The sequence below is a fragment of the Trichosurus vulpecula genome, chromosome 4 (genome assembly GCF_011100635.1).
Source record: "Trichosurus vulpecula isolate mTriVul1 chromosome 4, mTriVul1.pri, whole genome shotgun sequence".
NCBI classification, from domain to species: domain Eukaryota; kingdom Metazoa; phylum Chordata; class Mammalia; order Diprotodontia; family Phalangeridae; genus Trichosurus; species Trichosurus vulpecula.
The window spans coordinates 298975478-299000794 of record NC_050576.1 but is presented as its reverse complement, the minus strand read 5'-3'; the positions used below and the strand labels follow the sequence as shown (position 1 = coordinate 299000794).

The following is a 25317-nucleotide window of genomic DNA, read 5'->3' as shown; positions in this document are numbered from 1 at the left end:
TTAAATCCAATTCACTTGCAAGTCATGACATCACCTTCCTGATGTCATGGTCCTCTTTAGAATGAAGGACAAATAACAAACAATGGTGTCATCCAGTCCAACTTCCTCATTTGTAGGCCCGAAAAGGTTATATGGTTTGCCTATAGTCGAGCTCTTAAGTAGTAGAGATGGGAATAAAACCCAGACCTTCAAATTCTAAAATTCAATGTTCTTTAAAGCAGCTTTTTTGCTCATATTCTTGAGTAAACCTTCCCTAATCTTCCTCGTGTTTCTTCATTCACGATTAGTAATAATCATTCTCCTGATTTCCTCTACACCTTTCTTTTGCACATATTTTGTATTATAGTGTGTCATACTAGACTGTGTTCAACTAACTAGCTGTTGGGTTGTTTTTTTTTAAGGAGTGAAGTCTAATACATTTTTGGACATGGGCAAGGTGGGGATTTGTTTTTCTTGACTGTTTCAAGAGCTTTGTTTTTATCTTAAATTGGGGATAGGTGGAAGAAACAGAAAATAAATGCTTATTAACTGAAAAATCCAATGAAATAAAACATTAAAAAAAGAAGTCTACATAATCAAACAAATGAGTCTGAGGTAGCTGCCCCAACAGTGACTGAATATAAATTTGATTTCTCACCCTACCCAGAGGTGCAGGAATCAAGATTTCTAATCAAACAGAAGAAAACAAAAATGGGTAAAGAATTAACAGGCAAGAGAAATAGATGATTAAGGGGAATTTTTTTCTGAGAGGGAGGGCTTCATAGATAAGTGTAATTATATTGGATGGTGATCACACCATCACTTACAGTATTTCTTCTTCCTGATTACCATGAGGCAAGAGAAGAAGTCAATGGGAACATATCAAGAGCCTTTTATCTAACCTGGGATGCTAGATGTCCTCTCTTTAGATCAACCAGAATGAATGGACTGACTGTGAGAATACTGAAGAGGAGATTCTGGACACACTGTGGTAAGATGCTCAAACTGAGAGATACTCTCAGGAGAAATGAGACTAAAAAAGAAAACAAAATTCAAACTTCCATCTGACTGTATGCTGGAGTATCTCTCTCTCCATCCATACTATAGTTTAACTAATGTAAGCTAAATGCATATAAGGTTTTGACATTATTGTAACAAATACATGAATGAAGATTATCTTCCTGAGATGACAAAGATTAAGCATCTAGTTAAGCAAAACTGCAAAGATGACACAACATGGCAGATAAAGTAGAAGGTGCAAAGTAGTATAAAACATCATCCCTTCAAGAAGCTAATTGACAAATATTAGGAGTCATCATTAGACCCCAGGAAAGATAATCAAAATCCACCTGTAGAATTCAGCCCAGGAGGAGTTCAGTTTTCACATGGATGTTTTCTCACAGTAACTATAATACAGGTTATTTGTCTGACTTTAGCCAGAAACAGAAATTAGTGAGTCCAGAATAAAATTTTGGAAAGGGATGCCACTCCCAAACTCTCTTCCAGGAATCGTCTGGCCAAGGAGGTCTCTCCTTTTATACAACAGTATGTGCTCAGGAATTATTCAGACCCCTATGGCACTAATCTTCCAGAATTTATGTCTTTGTGATTATCTCTAATTTTCCTTCTTGTTTAGGTATGTGTTTTCCTATGTACTTCTTTAGCCTTGAGCAGCTCTTTTTTATTCTTTATTTTTACATCAGCTTTTGAGTAGTTATTTTAGTTTCCTTCTTCCATGGGTCCTTTCGAGTCTTTTTACCTTGACTATCACACACAATCTTATACTATGTCTCATTCAATGCATGCACTTAAAATAGGTCTGTAATTCAGATTTGTTTTCTAATTTCAAAAACGTATTAAAAACTAAATCAGTGTGCTTAAAACAAATAGTTGCATTATTTTCAACTCAGCCTACCATCTATGTTTTTCAACTATTAAGGCCAATGAAAATTATATATGAAGATTTAAAAAACTGAATTAGAGAGAACTTATAAAATCTTGTTGAGATAAAATCAAGTTATAAATGAAAATATCAAAATGCTGATTTTTATTGAATACTTCATATCCTACAAAGGACACTGCTTCATTATATAACAAAAAACATATAAAACCAAGTCATTTTGCTTAAACATACAAAATTATAAACAGAAAAAAGTTTCCATATACATGGTCAAATGACCTGATTATAGTATCTGTATAATAAGCAAATCTGAGTAGCACTTTTCTATTCATAATATGAAAACAGCATTTCTTTTAAAATTAATTTTAAATGATTCCTTTGCTTTTACAGCACATTCATTTCCCAATATATCTCTCCCACATACCCTACTGTTGTGGAACTATACTGTTGTTAACCCTCTACACTACGACACCAGGTATGACTATTTCAAGCAAGGAAGTTAAGCAGATCTGGGGCAGTTGGGGTTAGTTTTGCACATAAGTGGACTTACTTGGGACCAAAATTTTGGTGCTCTGGGCAAGAAGAGTGCAAAAATGTTTTTGAGACTTTGGCAGAGAGTTCCTGAGGTACCTGTGCACCTCTTGCTGACTGCTTTTTAGTACTCTTGTCACTGGCTTTTATTTGATGTTATCCTCTGGATTACTTTTAAACTGTTATGAGAATTGCTTATGAGGTCACTGGAATGATTTTAGTAAAAAGGACTTTGTTTAAAGCCTCTGGCTCTGAGTGACCCATTGTATTAGATGTAGAATGAACAGCAACCCCTGACAAATACCTAGCAAGGATTCCCTTGTAATAAAAGGTTTAAAAATTACAAGTTTGGCAAAACAAACACATCCAGTCCTATTGCCCCCTATCTGAAATAATCCACACTCATAGTTCCCTACTTTTGCAGTAAAAGAAAGGAGATACATTTCTTTAACTCTTCTGGGGCCAAGCTTGGCCATTGTAATTACACAGAATCTGGACTTTTGTTATTACATCATTTACACCATTGCACTGACTGCTTGGTGTCCAGTTGTTTGCTATCATAAAAAGTTCAGTAATGACTATTTGGCATACGTAGGACCTCTCTGCCTTTAAATTCCATGGGCTATATGCCTAGCTGTGGAATTTCTGGGTCTAAAAGTATGGACATTTCATTCACCTTTTAATATTATTCCAATTCCTTTCCAGAATGGATGGACCAATTCATAGCATACGCAATATTTTTTATAGCAGAATAATGCACATTTACATCTATGTGCCACAATCTGACCATTTCCCAATTGAGGAGGATCATCTTTGTTTTTAGTTCTTTATTGCCACTTTATTACCATGTGATGCCATGAATATTGTGGTATATATGGGATGTTTCTATCAGATGCTGACCTCCTTAGGGCATATGTCTAACAGAAGGATCTCTAGGTAAAATGTACAGTCATTTTAGTCACTGTTTTAGCATACTTTTCTAAAATGCTTTCCTCATATTCTACAGCATTTACTCGACAAAAGTTTATTCAGTGCCTCCTATGTATAAAGCACGATGAAGAATAAAACAGCTTATAATTTAGTATGAAGAAGTAACCAATTCAACTCTATGGACTTTTTTGCATGTGAAACATTTATCCAACCAGACTTATTCCGTATTGGATGTCATCTTGTATCTCTGCTCCCCTTCTTGGCTAAATTCTTTTAAGGAAATCTCTTCAACCTTTGACAACCCTCTTCTCCTGGATACTCTTTCCTCTATAGGTTTTCCTGATATTACTCTCTCTTGATTATCCTCCTAACTACCATTTAGTGATGTCATCAGTTCCCATGGGTTCAATTATCATCTCTATGCAGATGTTTCCCAGATCTGTAAATCTAGCCTTAGTATCTCTCCAGAGCTCCCACCCTGTATCACCAACTACTGCCTTTTGGACATTTCAAAATGGATTATCTTGTAGGCATCTCGAACTCAACACACCCAAAACAACTCATTAATTATATTTTCCCCCAGATCTTTCCCTTTTTATCTTGCTAAAACTAACTCCCCCATATGGACCTTTGATTTCATCACTTCTTGCCTCTCTGACAACTTTGCTCCAACAAACAACTCTTCTCTCTCTCATGTATCTTCAATTCACTTCAGCGCAGTGATATAGTAGAAAAAGCACTAGATCTAGAATCAGAAGCCCTGGATTCAAATCCTGACTTTGCTGCTTAGTATGTGTGTGACTTTGGGCAAGCCCTCTTTGTGCTTATTTCCTTACTTGTAATGAGAGTGGACTAGATGATCTCTTCTATATCTAAAAATCATATAAATTGGTTCCTCTCCACTAGCTCCTTCTAATACTTGTCATTATGATCCTCCTTTACTGTCATAGGCACCACAGCCCTTCAGCCAAAAAGTCTTGACATCATGGTGTCATCCCCGGCTCCTCATTCTTTTTCACTCTTCTCTCACTCACATACATACCACCCTGGTGCTGGCCCTTATGCCTGGATCACTTTATAGCCTTCTGATTGGTCTCCTTGTCTCAAGTCTCTCCCCAACTCTAGTCCATATTCCATTCAGAAGTGATTTTCCTAAAGAGAAGTTCTGACTATATCACACTCCTAGCCAATAAACTAAAGTGGCTCCCTATTAAAATTCTCTCTTTCCCAATCTGGCTGCTTCTTATGTTTTCAGTCTTCTTACATTTTATTCCCCTCCTCCACATACTATGATCCAGGAACATGAAATTCCCAACATGACACTCCTGATTCCATATATTTACCATGCCTGGAATGCTCTCCCTCTTCAACTCCATTCCCTGGCTTCCTTCCAGACTGTAAGGTTAAGCAGGGTGGGGCTTATTTGTTTATTTTTTTTTAACTGTTTTCTCTTTTGGAGCACTGATGTAATCAAGTGCCTTTGATAAGTCTGGCCTTTGTTTCTCTGATTAAATTGGGAGTCTCTGATGACCTGTTTACCTCAAGGGAAAGCCTAGTTTACATGGGTTTGAGTCGCATGGTTGTGATGCCCTTTGACACTGAACAGGGTATATAAACTCAGAGGTTAGCATTTTTGTTTGGGGCTCTCATTCACCGGAAGAGTGTTGGTGTGGAGACTCTGGGGGGCTGCTGAAGCCCCCCGGCTTTGAAGAAAACCCAGATGTTTGTGCTTCTCTTTTTGGTAACTACGTATGTGTTATCTTGATCAGACAAAGCCTGTCTGTTGAATACTGTTATTTGATCTGTTGATATTTTCTGTTTGTAATTTCTATTTGTATTTCCTCTGGAGTTCAGGGTGCTGGCTTTTTCCCCTGAACTAAGTGAATGAAAGATGTGTGTTGGATTAAAGTGAGATTGTTAACCCCTTAAAGTTGCTTTCCTTGGAAAAGCAGATCAAAGAACCTGTGCTGGCAGCTCTTGTTGCTGGTCTTGTTGGGTCTTACACCTCAGCAGCAGCTGCAAGCCACATTGTTGTTACAAAGACTTCTATGGGAGCTTCTGGTCCTCTTCACTATTTGTGCTTTTTCTCTGTGATTATCTTCCATTTACATTGTATACCTCTTTAGTAAACATTGTTATTTGCACATTGTAGCTGTCATTTGAACGTGAGCCTCTTCAAAATAAAGACCATATTTTTGCCTTTCTTTGTGTCCTCAATGCTTAGTACATTACCAAAGGTCTATTAACGGTCATAAATATAAAATATGGATAAAATAATTCAATTTATATACATTGTTTATACGATTAGGTATTTACAAAGATAGTAACAGTCTCTAATCCACAGCCTCTAGCACACAGTGTTCTCTATACTACAAATGCCCTAACACACACACACACACCCCTCTCATTTGGTACCTATTCCTCTGTCCCAGCTCCAGGGAGTCTGAGCACTTCTAAATAAAGCTTGAAAAACAAAACTGATTTTGTTTAGTATAAATTTACAGTACACCAGTATCAAAATAGCCTGCCACCTACCTGAAGCCCATAGCTTCTGCCTGTTTCTCAGCAATCTTTCCTACTTTACAATAACTGTACTATTCCAAACCTTTTTCTCGCTCATCAAAATTCCAATCTCCCATTCCCACCTCTACTGTTACAGCAAGTTACTTTGCCTCCTACTTCACTAAGAAGACTAAATTAACTGATGGCAATTCCCTCAACTTCTTTCCACACCCTAAAAAAATTCTTAGCATCAACACTTATTCTCTCTACTCCTCCACATAGACCTTTGATTTCATCACTTCTTGCCTCTCTGACAACTTTGCTCCAACAAACAACTCTTCTCTCTCTCATGTATCTTCAATTCACTTCAGCACAGTGATATAGTAGAAAGAATACTAGATCTAGAATCAGAAGCCCTGGATTCAAATCCTGATTTTGCTGCTTAGTATGTGTGTGACTTCGGGCAAGCCCTATCTCTCTGAGCTTATTTCCTTACGTCAAGAGAGTGCTCTAGATGATCTCTTCCTACATCTAAAAATCCTATAAATCGTTTCCTCTCCACTAGCTCCTTCTAATATTTGTCAATGTGATTATAGCTCCTCAATCCTAAAAAGTTTTCCCTTGACCTTTCTAAGCCATCCAGTTAAGACTACATTTCTATCTTCCTGCTCATGACCAAACTTTTTGAAAAAGTTGTCCTACATCTAATGCTTCTAGTCTCTCAGCCTTTTGAATTCCATTTGTACTACGCTAGGGAAATTGTTTTAAATCACCAATAACTTCTAGTTGTCAGATCCAATGGCCTTTTATTCAGTCCTCATCCTGATATATACCTCCAAACCATCCAACAGGATATCTCTGTGTCCCATCAGCACCTCAAAGTAGACATGTCTAAAACATTGTCTTTTCTCAAAAACTCATACCTCATTATTTTTGCCTGTGGCACTACCATTACAACATCATCACCTCAAATTTCTATAATGCTTTTTAAGGGTTTAGATTAGAAGGTATTTTGCTCACAACAACCCTGTGAGGTGAGTAATCCAAGTATTATCCCTCATTTTACAGGCAAAGAAACCAAGGTTCAGAAAAGTTAAGTGACTTGTCCTTAGACATGTAGACAAGTGTCATCATCAAGATCATAATTCAGATCTGGCTCTAATTCAATATGCTTTGCATCAGCACGTTCAAAACCTTAGTATCATCTTTAATTTGTCCTCCTTAATCTTCTGTCAAATCTAATCAGTTACCAAATAATGCAGTTTATGCCTCCAAAATCTATCCTATATCACTCCCTCCCATTCCATTCTCATTGACTCCCCAACTGAATATTTACTACCATCTACTTGAACTACTGCCATAGTCTCCAAGCAAGTCTTTCTACCTACATTCTCTCCTTCTTCTAATCAATCCTTCCTTCATAAAGGAAAAGGATCCCTGCTATACCTGATCTTTAGCTAAAAGGCTACTGCTTTATCTTCTTCACAAGGCCTTAAAAAGAAAGTACTTTGTTAACTCTTAAAGTACTAAGTAAATGTGAGCTGCATCATTATTCTGAAGTTTAGTGCTTAACTGCTCTCTAAATTGTTTCATACTAATCTACTCTCTAAACTCCTCAAAGAGCTAAATCGTAATGAGTACTCAGTGAGCAAGCACACCAGTGATTGATGCAATAGAAGTGATCATCTGCTGCGCAGGAGGCTGAGGCTGATCAGAGTTTGGGAATTCTGAGCTGCTGTAGGGCTAAATCTGATGAGTGTGGCAATGAAATCTAGCACTAGTCTAGAGAGCCCCTGTGGGTAGAGGGCCACCAGGATGCATAAGGATGTGGAAATTGGCCCAGGAAGGAAACAAGCAGTGTTGGCATTTACATATGAGTGACACTGAACTTTCAGTCTGGGTGTGATAGTGAAATCCAATCTCAATAATACATAAAAGTGATAATTTAAGTCTCAAAGATGGACACGCTATTTCAGGGAGTGAATATATATAAAGATAAATGAGGGGGGTGGAGTCAAGATGGCAGAGTGAGTCAGAATTTGTAGGCAGCTCACTTAATACACTTAACTATCAAGAAGATATGCCAGACCAAATTCTGATCAGGAAAGCTGAGAAAAGTTACGGTCAGTGGTTTTTTAAAGTTCAGTGGCAATCAAAGCCTATGCTAGGGTGATAATAGTGGGAATAGAGATATGGAGATGGATTGTAAAGATACATTACAGGTATTATCAATGAACTTAAGTGACAGGATGTGAATTAGAGGGAGGCAGTTGTTCCCTGTTTAAGAACTACCTTGTCTATGAAATATTTTCCAACTTTTTCAGCTCAATACTAATCTTATTCTCTCTCTCTCTCTGTGTATATATATATGTGTGTGTGTGTGTGTGTGTGTGTATGTATATATACACATATATATGCATATGTACATATGTATGTATGTATATATAATGGAGAATATCGAACTTGGAGTTTCAGACCCTGGTTCGGATCCTCAGTAAGAAACTTATTAGGTTCACGCATTACAATGGATGAGTAAATTACTTAACCTTTCTGAGCCTCAGTTTCCTGTTCTGCAAAATGGAGATATTTCCCCTCTATTCAGTTAATTTTTTTCTTACAAAAATATAGATACATGTTACTTCAGAATAACTCATGAATTTTATGAATAAACATGAACAAGAAAACATAGTAGGTGTCTTTTAAGGTTTAAAATCCACACAAATTAAATTAAAATCCACACGAATATAATAGTTAATAAATCTCTGTGATTAGAATAGCAAGTAGTAGTGGGAAATGAGTGAACCACACTGATTTCATCTTATGACTCAATTCTAGAGCTAAATCAGTTCCCTTTCTATTCAATTATGGATCTAGTCCAATTTTTGTCCTGTGAGAAAACTTTATTCAACTGTGGGAATAGTTGCATTGTTTGAACCTAGTCCTGCCTGGTTGGGAAGGTGGATCCCATCTAATTTTTGCTTAGAGATCCTTAACTAAGGACCTAGGTTATGCTGACTAGAGCCCCAGTCAGATCTGAAAATTGATGCAAAAAGTTTTCTCACAATTATACATCTCAAGTAACCCACATGCCTGATCTGAAAACTTGACCCATTCTCATCAAGTGGTTACTGTTTCCATGTCCCATTACTGTTTCCAGATACCTGTGGGGAGTGGGACACCTCTTTTTCTGATTTCAGGGAATTGTACCTGTTCACTCTCCCCCTCCCAACTTGGAAAGTTCCTAATCTTTCCTCCAATCAGAAATCAGACTACCTAATTTTGTATACTGATTGTTTTCTTCTAATTAAAGACCAAGACTGGTCTTTAATGCATTAAGATCTGTCTCCTCCTGTATTCAGGGTCCAATGCCAAAGATAAGGAAGGCCTAGAACAGATTTAGTTTGCAACTGACATGCATTGCTTAATAAACCGATATACTTAGAAGCCTGAACTTTTGTTTCCTCAGTCTTTTCATCTACCACCTGGCATAGTAAAAAGAATAACACTGCTGAGAAGAGCTAAGTCTCTCTTTTTTTTTTGGTTTTATTTCTTCTTTCTCATGGTTCATTCCATTAGTTATAATTCTTCTTTACAACTTGACTATTGTGAAAATAAGTTTAATGTGCAGGTATATGTAGAACCTATATCAGATTACATACCATCTGGAGGGTGAGGGGGGAGGAGAGGGCTGGGAAGAAAATTTGGAACTCACAAACTTGCGGAACTGAGTGTTGTAAACTAAAAATAAAAATAAATTAAACAAATTAGAATAACAACAATAAAAACCAATATTCACAATAACCCTTTAAGAAAAACTACTGCCTATTTATGCCTTGCTAAAATAAAAAGGGGCTCATTATCCTTAATTGTACTGTGTAAAGAATGATCTGTGTGTATACTTGTCTCATACCAGTAACATAATTAACACTGCTTCACCTGATGTTGCCTTGTACCATTAGTTTTCTCAAAAGAGTGCCACTCTTCTAATTGATAGTACATTCACTGCCAGGTCTCAACTTCCCAGAGCCCCCTTTATCACTGTTATTATATACTCCAAAGCCTTCCTCTACCACATGCTAACATGCTATTTTGATATTTTTTTCAGTTCTGCCAGATCTGGCTAAATTAGGTTCTGGCTGAACTAGGTCCTAGCTGAAGTGCCTCCTTCAACTCTGGAGCACTCCGATTCACCAACTTCTGGTAGTTTCTGGAACTTTGATAGTCTTCAATAGGCTGGTGAACCATGAACTGCCCAATGTGGAAGGAAGCTGAGATGCTCTGAGATTTAGCCTCCAAGGAAACCACCATCAGAGGAGACAGAGTCAGAAAGTGAAAATCAGGAAAAAATCAGGGAGAAAAAAAGAAATTACCAGATTTCAGTTAGAAGAAAACTCAAAAAACTTGAAAGAAGATATGCATATAAATCAACTGGGAAAACATTAACAACACAAGGAAACATGGCCTTCCAATCTATTAAACAAATTCAGGCATTTATGAATAAATATTGCAAAACAAAGGAAAATGATCCAACACTTGATGAGCTAGCAGGCCCTGTGGAATTTGAGAACATAGAATCACAACACACTGTTCCTGAGTGGTTCAAAAAAGGAATGAGAATGAGAGTGAGAAATGAATAGAATTTATGGCCTGCAGAGCAAAAATAATGGGGGTGAAATTAAACCAAAAAAACTCCCGTACTCTGTGATGACAAATCTCATCAAAGAAATAAAAGAGAAAAACAGACTGGGAATGAAAATACACAGAAGTGAAGGCCAATCTAGAAAGTAAGCAAAAAACAGTAACATCAAAAGAAAATATATTCACTATGCAAGCAAAATATACTGATCTTGTAGACAGGAGGATCATAGGTTCTCTGAGAACAAGACAGAACAAAAAACCTTCACACCATAATGCAGGAAATAATAGAAGAGAATTGCCCAGAACTTCTAAACAGAGAAAATGAAATACTAACTGAAAGAATTCACAGATCACCTCCAGAAAAAAACCAAGGCTGCAAAATCCAAGACACCTGGCAGTTAAATTTAACAATTCAATTCAGGAACAAGTTCTACAAGCACCAAGAGAAAGACCTTCAAAACAAAGGAAAGGGCATCCTTATAGTGCAAGATTATTCTACAACTATCAGAAAACTTAGGGAACAGAATAATAATGTGTTCTTCAGAGCAAGAGAGCTCAGGATGCATCCCAGGATGACCTACAAGGCAAATCTGGGCTTAATCATACATGGGGGGAAAATGGATATTCAATAATAGGGAGGCATTTGAAACATTTTTAAAAGAAAACCAAATCTGAAGAGATTATTTGCTTCTGGAATACCCCAATCAACAGAAATGCAGGAGTAATAAATAAATAAAGCATCCAAGGACAGCCACAGCCAAAAGAGAAAACTGGCAGAGAGACCAGTAAAAATACTTTTCTAAATATATATACAAGGAGTCAGGAGTGAAGGTAGAATCCTATGGAAGAATTGGAATCCTATGGTAGTATCCTATTTTAAACAAATTCTATGCCTAAGTGTTACAAGGAATTTGTTTTTCTTTTCTCATTTTTTTCAGTGGGATGGTGGGGAATGGAAGGGAGTAAAAAAATTTGTTAATTAAAAAAACACTTTTAAAATAGGTGGGGAAGGTTGCTACAGATGTGGAATGTTGCATGTACTTTTAGATGACGCACTGTTAGTTTTGCTCATTTTATTTTGTTGACTCTCTGTGACTCCATTTGGGGTTTTCCTGGCAAAGATACTAAAGGGGTTTGCCATTTCCTTCTCCAGCTCATTTTACAGATAAGATAACTGAGGCAAACAGAGTTTAGTGACTTGCCCAGGGTCACACAGATACTGAGTGTCTGAAGCCACATTTGAATTCTGGTCTTCCTTACTCCAGGCCTGGTGCTCTATTCACTGTGCCACCTACTCGACCTTTTACTTTGTCACAAGAGAGCAATCTGGAAATGTTTGTAAATGTAAAATCAAAACACACTGTGTTGGTAAGCAAAATGGGCTTTTAGCACTTAGTTGGCTTTTGTTTCCTTTGAGTAATTCAGTGTATTTCATTGAGTCTTACTAGGTGCTAAGCCCCAGGCCCAAACCCCTATTAGGTGTAAAACCTATGTGGGTGTGGATTGGTAACTAAGGTGGGGCCCAAGGTGGGGATAACTCAGGGGAGGGCCTAGTTTACACATGAGTTTGAGTGATAGGTTTGGGACATCAGAGGCTCTTAGACCACGTGGGTTTAAGTCGCCTCTCTGTGACAATTCTAGGTCATGTGGGTGAGTTGCTGTGACAATTCTAGTTCACGTGAGTGAGTTGCATGTGCGACTCACCCCTGACCCTGAAAAAGATATAAAACCAGGGGTTGGCTTTCTCTTCATTGGAGCTCTTACCCACAGCAGTGGTTGTGGCGTGACTCTGGGCCAGCCCTTGTTCTGAGCTCCCTGGCTGAACCTAGATGTTGGTAACTATGAATTGTATTGGATCTGTCAGTTGATGTTCGTAATTTGTCTGTATTTTGCCCCGAAGTTCAGGATGCTAGTCTTTTCCCCTGAACTAAGTGAATGATATTTGTATGCTGAATTAAAATAAGCTTGTCAACCCCTTAACATTGCTTTCCTTAGTTAAGCAGATCAAAAGAACTTGTGCTTTGGCAGCATGCTGGTAGCGTGCTTGTTGTTGGGCTTCTGTTGGTCTTTCACCCCCACAACAGCTGCTAGCCAGATTGTTGAAACACACACCAATAAATCTTAAAAAAAAAAAGAAAGAAAAGAATATTTAAAGAAATATTATGAGAATAGAAAATACACAGAAGAGAGAAGAATAAAGTTCGGAAGGGGATAGATACAGACAAGTAGTATAGGGCTGGTACTGTCATGTAATTTAACGTAATGCATTTATTTTTTAAACATACACACATATATGCATTTTTTAAACAGGCAGTAATCAATCTTCTCTCTGTGTGTGTGGGGAGGGGGATGGAAATGTCCACATTTGTTCGGTTTAAGAAAAAACAGAAACAAATTTTAAAAAGGAATGGCAGAGTTTGTTGATTTTGTCTTTGTATTCCCAATACTTAACACAATGCCCTGCATATATAACAAGCAACTTAATGAATGCTTGTTGAATTGGAGTAATACTTTAGTAGTGGGCAGTCCGGAAACCTAAATAAATCCAACTCACATTTATATAGGGCTTTAAAGTTTGCAAATCATTTCACTACAACTCTATGATGCAGGTAGTATAAATATTATTCCCATTTTATAGATATGAAAATTGAGGTTTAGAGAAGTAAAATCACTTTTTCAGAGAGTATCCGAACTGTCTGAATTAAGATGGCGAATATAGTGGAGTGATATCTTATGTGTGAGGTTCTAAAATCAACAGAAAGAAAAATCGTAACGTGAAATTTACATATTGTCCATAAGGTTCTATACTTTAAGCCAGGTGTAGCTGAAAAGGATCTAAGGTCTCTTTAAAAGCAGACAATCTGTATAAGAGAGCAGGTGGCTGTGAAATGGTTGCTATGGAAATTACTGATTGTAAATTTTACTTTTCACTTTAAACAGCTAAGCTGTTGGACCAGAGAGAGGGACAGCCAGGACTTCTACTCAAAAGGAAAATTAGCTAGATGGAAAACTGATAAAGGAAAGTATTCTACATAAATGTGATATTAAGACCATGTAAGTGTTCTTCTTGCCTGGAATGACAGCTTGGTGAAATAGTACGGAAGCTGGTTTCCAAGCCAGGAAGACGTACATTCAAGTCCCACTTCTGACATATACTGTGTGAACTTGGCCAAGTAACAATCTCCACTTACTGAAGGCAATGGTCTGAGATTATAAATTGCAGAGTAGATATCTATTCACCTGAAGTTCCCTGTAACAAAGTCCACCCTCCCCACTCCTACCACCTTTCTGTGTCACCATGAGCCAAAAAAAAGCACAAGAAAGTGAACAGGAACACAGCAGAAGCCTTACTTCTAATTCTGGTTGGCAAGAAATACTAGGAAGGCCAATTATAGCTGCTACTTATACTAACTCTACCAACTCAGCAGAATGAATAAAACTTTGGGTAAGCTAATGAGATACTTTAGACTTAACTCTGCATGGCAAGATGTTCACACTGGAGGTAAGAGGCACTCCAGACCAGAGATCAACTTAGAGAACAAAAGATTCATGTCTCTTATCTCATGCCCATTCCACAAAGGATTCAATCTGAACGGAATGATGGGGACAACCCAGATAATATTCTCATTCTCTCTCTCTCTGAATTAATGCAAATTAAATGTATGTAAGGATATTGGTTTTCATTGTACAATCTGAAAGTCTGATCTCTGTTATTTCTACTGTTAAAGATCAAGGTCACCCAGCAAGACTGAGTATAATGCTCCAAGGCAAAATATAGATTTTCAGTAAAATAAAGAACTTTCAAGCTTTCTCAACGAAAAGACCAGAGCTGAACAGAAAATCTGACTTTCAAATACAAGAATCAAGAGAAGCAAGAAAAGGTAAACAAGAAAGAGAAATCATAAGGGACTTACTAAAGCTGAACTGTTTTGTTTACATTCCTACATGGAAAGATGATGTATGTAATTCATGAGACTTTTCTCAGTATTAGGGTAGTTGAAGGGAATATACATACACATAAACAGGGTGAGTTGAATATGAAGGGATGATATCTAAAAAAATAAAATAAAATTAAGGGGTGAGAGTGAGAGAAGAATATATTGAGAGAGGGACAAAAGGAGAGATAGAATGGGGTAAATTATCTCACATAAAAGTGGCAAGAAAAAGAAGTTCAGTTGGAAGGGAAGAAGGGTCAGGGGAGGGGGAATGAGTGAATCTTGCCCTCATCAGATCTGACTTGAGGAGGGAATAACATACACACTCAATTGGGTATCTTACCCCACAGGGAAGTAAGGGGAAGGTATAAAAAAGGGGGGATGATAGAAGGGAGGGCAGATAGCAGGAGGAGGTAATCAAACCCAAACACTTTTGAAAAGGGACAGGGTCAAGGGAGAAAACTGAATAAAGGGGGACAGGATAGGATGGAGGGAAAAATAGTCTTTCACAACATGATTATTGTGGAGGTGTTTTGCATAACAATACACGTGTGGACTATGTTGAATTGCTTGCCTTTTTATGGAGGGTGGGTGGGAAGGGAAAAGGGGAGAGAATTTGGAACTCAAAGTTTTAAAAGCAGAGGCTCAAAAAAAAAGGTTTTTTTGCATACAACTGGGAAATAAGACATATAAGGAATGTGGCATAGAAATCTATCCTGCCCTACAAGAAAGTAAGGGGAAAAGGGAGTGTGTGTGGGGGGGAGTGGGGTGACAGAAGGGAGGGCTGACTGAGGAATGGGGCAATCAGAATATATGCCATCTTGGAGTGGGGGGAGGGTAGAAATGGGGAGAAAATTTGTAACTCAAAATCTTGTTGAAATTAATGTTGAAAACTAAAATATTAAATAATAAAATACGAAACAAAAAATATTCAAAAGAAAATAAAGTTCAGAATGGGGCAATAGCAAAAAATAAAAAAGTACCAATGAGGCTGAATAAAACCATATCCAACCTCCAGAGCTATACCAACTGCACACCCTAACATCTGGCCAGCGGTCTTGAAAATGTGAAAATGTCCATGTAAGCGAAATGTACTATGTACAAAGTAACAGCAATATTGTAAGATGATCATCTGTGAATGACTTCGTTAGTCTCAGTAATACAATGATCCAAGACAACTCTGAAGGATTTATGATGAAAAATGCTCTCCATCCCCAGACAAAGAACTGATGGTGTCTCAACACAGATTGAAGCATACTTTTATTTGCTTATTTTTCTTGAGTTTTTTTTTAGTCTATGTTTTCTTTTACAACATGATTAATATGGAAATATGTTTTGCATGACTATACATGTATAATCTATATGAAATTGCTTGCCTTCTCAATGGGGAAGGGAGGAAGGAAGAGAATTTGTAACTTGAAGTTTTAAAAGTGAATGTTTAAAAAAATTTTTTTAGATGTAATTGGGGGAAATAAAATTTAAAAAAAAGATCAAGGTCTAGAAATTAGTTGTCATCAAGCATGACAGGTTCAGAACAGATTCAGCAGCAGCAGAAGGCAGTTTGGGAGAGAAAAGTACAAAGATGATTAGTTTCATTGTCCATCAATCACAGTGCTCAATATAGAGGAAGGTTTTGATTTACCCTATATTAAAACTTACCAAAAGCTAATGATATAAGCTCTGAGCCATGAGGAAAGGCAATTAATAAGAAAGAAGAGGTTGGTGGATTCCCTCTCTACTCTGATTTGTTAAAAGCATATGAAATAAGTCAAATAAGAGTATAACACAAATACCAGTAAAAAAATTTGTGTCTAGGTTTCTGGGTAATTCTGCACATAATTCCATAATACCAATTATATTCACATATATAACAAGACACACACACACACACACACACACACACACACACACACATCCCTTCAATTTAAATGAACATTTAAAGCTAATCCTGAGGTACTAACTTAATCAAATTCTCTTTATCAGTCTACTTCATATACAAGGATACACATATATGTATCTTACTTACAAGACAGCATTGATAATGTCCTAAAGAAAACTCTCATGAAATTATCTAATTTTTAAGGGCAAAAACATTTCAAAATTTAAGCTGCAAATATTGGTAGCTCAATAGAAGGGTCAATTCTGACCCCTCTATATTCAGAGTTCTAATGCTCTCCAGATACTATTCCTCCTAGAACATGTTCTCTAGTATGTCTTCAATATACCTCTCTCTACTACCTTCTCCAAACACAGTAAAGTCAGTTCTGCTATAATGCTCATTTTGAAAACTGTTCCACCTGGACTGATTTATTAGAGAACAATCTGAATTTTGGTTTGCTTATGCTCAATATCATGTGATAAACAGCAAGAATGCAGAATACTGAACCACCTCACAATAATTCACAAGCTGGAACCCTTCTGGCCCCGACTTCTACAAGCAAACTTAAGTTTTTCAAGGTAAAGTATCATATTTGCTGTGTATCTTCTAGTACAGTAGGAGCTGTGGGGCAGAGGAGGTCTGATCCTCATCCCTCTCATACTCCTTCTTCCCTCCCTCCAACCTATATATAGGCCTCCCTGGTCTTGGAGATTTGGCCAAGGCTACCCTCTTACCCCTAGCCTGAGATTTTGCTAGCCTGGCACCTCCAACCCCAATCCTTGAGTTGGGTGCCAGCTAAACAGCAGCTTGAAGCTGAGGATGGATGCTGCCACTATTTATTGTAGTATTTATGCAACTGTTTTTGTTAGGTTCCTATTTTTTAAAATGTGTCACAAACTAAGTTTTTGAGTGTCATCCCCCAACCCCAATTTCCCTATGGTTAGGAATGCACATATACTTTACAACAGAAGTAGCTAAAGTTTTAACCTAGTTTGTAGTTTGAGGAGAGTAACAGGGAGACCTTTCCTTGATTCCACTATTTTGTTTGACTATAATCCTGTCTTCTTTCTTTCACCACCTCATTTTCTCCTCCAGAGCCATATGGGTCCAGCGACCTGATATTCATCAGGACGACTGGAGATGGACATAGGCATATTTCTCATGAAGAAGAGAAATGTGAGCAGGATTTGAAGGAACTGGTAACTGCCTCACACCCATACACCAATGTTGTTGTTATTTTGTTGTTTTCTCTAGATCAGGTTAAATCTTTCATATAATACATGGGCTTCAAATAGTCTGCAACAAATTCCTTCCACTATCAGAGGTTCTTTATCTAGGGTCTGTGGACTTTTAAAAATATTTTGACAACTATTTCCATATAATTGGTTTCCTTTGTAATCTTATATATCATATTTTATGCATTTAAGAACATTATTCTGAGAAGGGACCCACAGGCTTCACCACACTAAAGTCCCATGACAGAAAAAGGCTAAGAACACCTGCTCTATATTCTCATCATTCACTGTACTCCATAATCCCTTTCAATCTGGTTTCCATCACTCTACTGAAACAGCTTTCTAGGGCCAACAGCTATCTCTTAATTGGAAATCTGAATGGCCTTTTATGGGTTAAAACTGCTTCCTAAAATACTCTTTTCTTCATATCCCCTTTAACTCTGATGCCTTTCCACTGCTAACTTTCTCCAATTGCTGCAAACAATCTGATTCACTGGTAACAAAATTATATTTTTATAAAAGACTTATAAATAGCTACAGAACACATTCGGACAACTTTTCTCTAAGAGAAAAACTTTGTTTTCTGGGCACTGAGAAACCATTTAAGACTTCTGAGCAGGAGAGTGATATGATGAGAACAATATCTTAAGAAGGGAAATACTGATACATAAATAGCTACTACATTTTCTTAATAGAAGGTTGCTGATCTCAGGAACAAGGAACCTTTAAGGATCATCTAATCAGATCCCCTTATCTTATGGATATGTGTACTGAGGCCCAGAAAATTTAAGGGAAAGGCTCAGTAACATCTTTCAACCACTTACTTTCAATCCTACTCTTGTGCTGCTAAGCAAGGCAGGAGGGAGGAAAAAAGGGAGGACAGGAGGGAAGAAAGGAAGGAAATAAGCCTTTATTAAATATCTACTATGTTCCAGGCACTGTGCTAAAATATCATCTCATTTAATCCTCACAATTCTGAGTTAGGTGTTATTTCTACATTTTACAATTGAGGAAACTGAAGCAGAGTTTAAATGACTTCACGACTGTTGCCCATATATTAAGTGTTTGAGGATGGATTTGAACTCAGGTGTTTCTGATTCTGGGTCTAGTGCTCTAACTGATGCATCACCCAGCTGCCACTAAAACCATGAAACTGTTTGGGTGCACTACAAGTTTATGTTACATAAGCTCAACTGGATCCTCACTGCTGAAAGGCAATGCTTTTACACCTTCCTTATCAAATTACTATCACACTCACGCAGTGGCTTTTCCAAAACTTTTCCGCTCTCCTCAAACCTTCTACAGCTCCCCCTCCCTTTCAGAAGAAAACTTTGCCTCATGTTTCATTCAAAAAATTGAGGTCATTTGCTGAACTTACACTTTTCCCCTCTTCCTCATCTAACACAATTCAGATACCTTCTGCTACTACCTTTTCATTCCCATTTTTCATGAAATAAAAATCTTTACATTACCCTTCTTGCCAAGACAAACCCCTCTCCATGTACAAGTGATCTCATAACATCCCATCTTCTCCAGCAGATTGTCCCTCACTCATCCCTTACCAATTTTAAATGCTCCCTGTCTATTGGCTGCTTCTATACTGCCTATAAATATGCTCATGTCTCCCCCATCCTCAAAAAACCCTCACTCTATCAGTCTAGTAGGTACTGTCCTATGTCACTCCTCTTTTGTGTGACTAAATTACTTGAAAAGGCTGTCTATAATTTGTATCTCTACATTCCATTCTTCTCATTCTCTTAGCTTTCTGCAGCCTGGCTTCTGACCACAAAATTCAACTGAAATTGCTTTCTTCAAAGTTACACTTAATTACCAAATCTCAATCCTTATCCTTCTTGACCTCTTTGCCTTTGACAATGTCTATAACCCTATTTTCTCCCATATTCTCTTCCCTCTAGGTTTTTGAGATCTTGCCCTCTCTAGATTTTCCTACCTGTCTTATCACCTTATTCTGTCTCTTTTTCTAGGTCTTCATCCATGTCACACCCAGTAGCTGTCAGTTTCCCCAAGATTGTTCTCGGTCTTCTCTTCTCCCTCTGTACCATTTCCCTTGGTGTTCTCATCAGCTCCCATAGTTTCAATTATCATCTCTATACAGATGATTCTCAGATCTATTTGGCCAGCACTAACCTCTCTTCTGACTTCCAGTCTTGTATCTCCAACTGCTCACTGGACATCTCAAATTGGAAGTCCCAGAAACATCTTAAGCTCAACATGTCCAAAAGTGAACTGTCTTTCCCCTCTTCCTAACTTCCCTACCACGGTCATAGTTATCATATCCTCAAGTCACCTGGGCTAACAACCTAGGTTTCATCCTTGACATTACACTTTAAGTCACTCCCCATATCCCAACACTAGTCAAGTCCTGTCATTTCTAACTTTTGCCTATGAACCCTTGTGTCAACAACCCGGCTGGCAGCTTCTGTGGGGGTATAAGATTCACCCACAGCCAACACCCAGAAAGCTGCCAACAGCACAGGTTCTTTCGATCTGCTTAATTAAGGAAAGCAAGGTGAAGGGGTTGACAAGCTTACTTTTAATTCAAATATAATTCAGTTAGTTCAGGGGAAAAAAACCAGCACCCTGAACTTCAAAACAAAATGCAAATTACAGACATCAATAGACTTTGTCTGATTCAAGTCCCAACAGATAGTTACCACAGTTCAACAAAGTTTCAACATCCAGGTTTACAAGCTGGAGGGCTCTCCAGAGCCCCGCACCAATAGCTCTGTCCTCCCTTCTTATAGGGCTTTAGACATCATCAGACATCATCTGAATCACCAGAGCTCAGGCTCTGGTGATTGGTTCTTGAGTTGGCCCCTCCCCTTAGGACCCTGGGATGCTCACATCCACATGGATTACATTAACACCTAATGGGGTTTGGGCCTGGGGCTTAGCACCTAGTAAAGCTCACTGAGATAAACTGAGTCACTCAAAGAAAACAAAGACAATTCTGGTTACAACCCTCAGCTCCCCTGTAGCCTCAGGAAAAGGCCCTCATCACTTTACACTTGGACTACTTTGAAAAACTGGGACAATTAGCTCTTTTTCTCATGTAGTTTTTATTTATGATTTCTTGAAATATAGCTCTGGCAAACCAGGGTTTGATCAAGCCCATTGGGATTCAAATGGAACTACTTGACTATGCCTTTAAAGCCCAATCACTTTAGCTCTCAGGAACCATCTCCAGTCATCCTGATCTATATTTTGCCACTGAACCCACTCAAATGGCTCCAGAGGAGAGACTGAGACTAGTGACTTTGTGCAGCCCAGCCTATTTTAAATCCAATTCACTTGCAAGTCATGGCATCACCTTCCTGATGTTATGGTCCTCTTCAAGAACCAAGGGTAAACAACAACTGCTGCTCTCACTGATTGGCCAATAATAAGCCCCAGCCCAAGCATCACTTGCTCATTGTTTGGGTTTTGATAGCTCAGAGGGAGGGTAAATAGCAATTATTTCTGTTCTGGTCAGAGACTGAGGGTCTTCCCCTCCCGGACTGATTTTTTTGCAAAGTCGAACCAGGCCATCTTTTGCCTCAATTCCTACCTAGCCTTTAATCACTGATTGGGTGTTGCCTCAGACAAACCTAGACCTGGGAAGGACCTTAGCTTAAAAAGGCGAGGGTCTTCCACTGCATCTGTGGCCACTGCCAGTGAGGCTGATGTCTTTGCCCACCCCTGTCTCATTTAAATCCAATTCACTTGAAAGTTAAGACATCACCCTCCTGATGTCATTGGTCCTTTGCGAAAGAAAGAGGAACAACTGCAACAGCCTGCTAGTTGCTTTCCCTGCCTTAAGTCTCTCCCCATTCTAATTCCTCCTCCATTCGGCTGTCAAATTTATCTTCTTAAAGTGCAGGTCTGACAGTATTACCCCGCTACTTAATAATCTCCAGTGGCCTCCTATCACCTGCTGGATTAAATATAGGATCTTGTTTGGCTTTTGAAGCACTTTGTAACCTGGCCCCTTTTTACCTTGCAGTCTTCTTATATCTTACTCCCATCAAAGCACTCTGTGATCCAGCAACACAGCTCGCCTTGCTGTTCCTCTCAGAACTCTCCATCTCCAGACTCAGGTTTTCACTGGCTTCCCTCATGCCTGGAATACCCTCCTTCATATCCATCTCCTTTCCCTGGTTTCCTTCAAGTCTCAGCTAAAGTCCCCATATTCTTCAAGAAGCCTTTCCCAGTTTTTCTTAATCTTAGTGTCTTCCCTCTAAAACTGCTCCCAATTTATCCTGTATATATCTTATTTGTATGTAATTTTTTTTGCAGATTGTCTCCCCCATTAAGCTTTGAGTTCTTTGAGGATAGCCATTTACCCTGCTTTTCTTCATATCCCCAGCACTTAGAACAGTGCCTGGCATATATAGGAGGCATTTAATATATGCTAGTTGACTGACTTGCAACCTAAGCTAAGAGCATTTCTCATAGGCAATGTATTCTAAAAATCTATAAGAAGTTTGACAGCCAAAATACTTGGCATAAAGTAATACTTATTTAGAAAGGGAATAACGTGATAGCTTGTGAGTAGTGAAAAACTCTAAAGACAAAGTCAAGAAGGCTGGTACTGATTAAAGAATGTCCATTTTACTTTTATTTATTGGGTTCAATTTGCCTAATTTCTTGTCTTGTATGATCCTCATGAAGTTTCTGAGTTTAGAAAATTAATTTTTCCTCCTACCAAAAAGGAATAATATTCATCAAAGTAACATCTACAGATTATTTTGTATTATACTCCAACTTGATTATCCAAGCTAACATGAATAACAGAAAAGATCATTCAAAAGTCATATTTGGCTTTGTAATTCAGTTTTGTACTTAGGAGTGTCTTTGTATCTCCAGAGCCTAGCACAATGCCTGGCACATAGTAGATGTTTAACAAAAGCTTGATTATGTTTAAATACGGGTAGATCTGAAGTTTGAGGGATTCAGAACACAAGAAATAAAAACAATACCACACAATGAAAGCTTGACTCCAGTATACTGGAAAGCTATCCAGCTTCCCCGTTTTGCCTTCCTGCCTACTTCTCTTCCTACCTCCCCAATAATGTTGGAAATGAAGTATTTCTCAGGAGGCAAAGCACCCTGAAGCAAAGTTGCCCTCTCCCTCAGTTTGTCTTCTTTTTGGCTCTCATTTCTCTGAAGGATTAGTAATTAATTCAGTGTCTTAATATAAAAAGCTTTCAATTCTGGCTTCGGTGGGAGTGCCACCTTGTGGGTACAAGTAGGACAGTGTGCTGTAAGGAAAAGGGCACAGCACTAGATCTGGAGTTGGAAGATCTAGGTTCAAAATACACTTACTACCTGTGTTACCTGAGGTTAGTTACTTTGGACCTGCTTCCTCTGGTAAAATGAGGAGGTGAACTAAATGATGTCTATGTTTTTCCCCAGGCACTTATAATCCTATGTGATTACTGGATATAGTGATAACTGGAATTAGTGATTTAAACAGATACACCCTTAAAGCTAAGCCTTAAAAGCTGAAATCAGAACCTGCTGATGAAAAAGTCCCAATTCAAATGTCCCACAGTTAATCAAGACTTAGATCTCTCAATTCACTCGATCTAAACATTAACTCTAGGAAAAGACCCTTAAAATTTCTCTGAATTCAATTTGTCTATAAAATGGGGATAGCACCCATCCCTAACAGAAGTGTCAGGTGGTCAAAAGATGCAACAAAATGCTATATAAATAAATGTACAGTAGTGTTATCAAATTGCTCTACAATTAATATACTTAATATAAGCTCAATTCCTCATCAACATATATCTATGGTCACATAACAAATTTTATTATTATTATATTAATATAATTAATATAAGCTCAATTCCTCATCAACATATATCTATGGTCATAGAACAAATTTTTCCTTTTTATAACGTCTTAATTCTGCCTTATATAACTCTTAAGATAAACCATTGTCATTCAGAAACAAAAAATAACTCAATCCATTAATAACACTCTAAAGGAATTTATAAAGGCCTGATTCTTACCAGTTATAGAGATGACTAATTATGAAAAAACATGAACTAAATCAAAATTGACGGATAAATACAAGCCAGAAATATATATATATATATAAATAAAATACACACACACACACACACACATATACACCCATATATAAAGCATAGAATATACTAAACTCTTAAAGTTTCGTATATCCCCATGGGCATATCCTTGTTTTCTCCCCAATACAATCTCTCCCTTCTCCTGGCTTCATAGTGATTCTCTTATGGTTCTAAGCAGTTCTTCCCATATTCATGAGGAACGATGCGGAAGAGGGGAGGGGAGGGGAATCACTATTTACTCGGAACAATTCAGGAAAATGAATTTGGTCAAGAACAACTCGTCCTGTTACTGGAGTCATGACTACCTATTTAGAAGATAGGAGTGTAAGCTACACTCACCGCTCCCTCTAAATAGAAGCTTTTATTCTACATCATGCCACATGTCTTGGAAGACATTATTAAATCGGCCGGGATCACCAAGGATCCGGCCAACCCTGCGGGGACACTCTTGGAGAATAAAACTGCAAAGAAGTCCAGTCGTCTCTGAAAAGGAAGCTCTCTTATTCCCCCCACCCCCCGCTCGGAAAAATAACAGCCTCGAGCGGCTGCCGGTTGGATTTCCGGATCCAACGCTCAGGACAAGCAGGAGAAGCAGGAGAAGCCGGAGCCGCCGGCCCGGAGCCCGGGGCGATTCCTGGGCCGACGAAGGACAGCGGCCACCGGTCACTGCACCGGCCTCCCGCCTGCCCCGCGAGGCTTCGGGGAAAGGAGCCCAGAGCGCGGGGGTCACTTGCCGGGACGCCCCACTGGGCTCGGTCGGGGGGCAGTGCCCGCCACGCGCCAGCCCCCAGACCGGCTTGCTCATTGTCTGTCTCAGCCGCGGCCCCCGCCCGCCTGCCCACCCGCGACGGTCCCGGCCGACCCCACGCGACTGGGCGGAGGCGGCCGCAGGATGGGCCAAGCCTGCCACGCCTCGCCCCCCACCCTCAACCCCCCCCCCTCCGGGGCCGCGCGCTCCGAAAAGGGAGGTGGCGCCCCCAGCTCACTCACCTCTGGGGCGGCCGGGCCGAGCCGGGCTGCCTCCTCCCGCTGCGGTCGCTGCTGCTCCCGCCCCGCGGGCTGCGTGACCGGCCGGCGGGCGGCTGGGTGGGGAGTGGGGAGAAGGGAGGCTCCGGCCGCAGAGCCCTCTCACACGCACACACTACACACGCCCCCTCCCGGGCGGCGGCGGCGCCCGCCCCGCGGGGAAGCCCAACGCTGCAAATCACGGCCCGGGACTCGAGGACCGACCGACCGACCCACCGGTCGACGGACGGACTGACCGACTGACGGGCGGACGGTCTGACAGACTACCCGCCTGCCCGCCTGACTGACTCACGCCGCCGCCGCCGCCGCTCCCTCCCCCCCGCTCCCCGCTGCCAGCCGCTCACTTCCGGCGCAGGCCGCCGCACCAATCACGCCGCAGTGTCCCCCTCCCCCCTACCCCGAACACGCCCAAGGCTTTAGGGTCTCCGGGTCTGCGCCGGTTGGAGGCTGCGGGCGAGTCCGAACCTCCTTCGGTCATTGCGCCCTCTGACACCTCACGGCCCCACTGACCTCCAGCTCTCCCCCTCCCTGCCCCCCACCGGTGGTCCGAGGGTCATCCGGCATCTTCGCCGGCCGAGAGAATGAATGAGTGAATGAGCGAGTGAAACCCAGGCTTGGCACCCTCATCCCTGCCCTCGCTCTGCTGTGGCTGCACTTTGAGGGCCTG

The 25317-nt window shown here is 39.6% G+C and overlaps 1 protein-coding gene across 6 annotated transcripts in view; it reads right to left on the bottom strand.

Moving 5' to 3' along the window:
* The window catches only part of RAPH1 (Ras association (RalGDS/AF-6) and pleckstrin homology domains 1), a 112494-nt gene extending 87528 nt beyond the window's left edge, over positions 1-24966 (bottom strand). For 2 of the 6 annotated variants that reach the window (XM_036754413.1, XM_036754415.1), the window contains exon 1: positions 9502-9535. In XM_036754413.1, the coding sequence (XP_036610308.1) occupies positions 9502-9504 (3 nt within the window). In that variant the 5' untranslated portion in view covers positions 9505-9535. Of the gene's footprint in view, positions 1-9501; positions 9536-24614 lie in introns of those variants that run through there. The other 4 variants (XM_036754417.1, XM_036754414.1, XM_036754416.1 and 1 more) reach the window with 4 other exon arrangements.
* Positions 24967-25317: the final 351 nt, after the last annotated feature.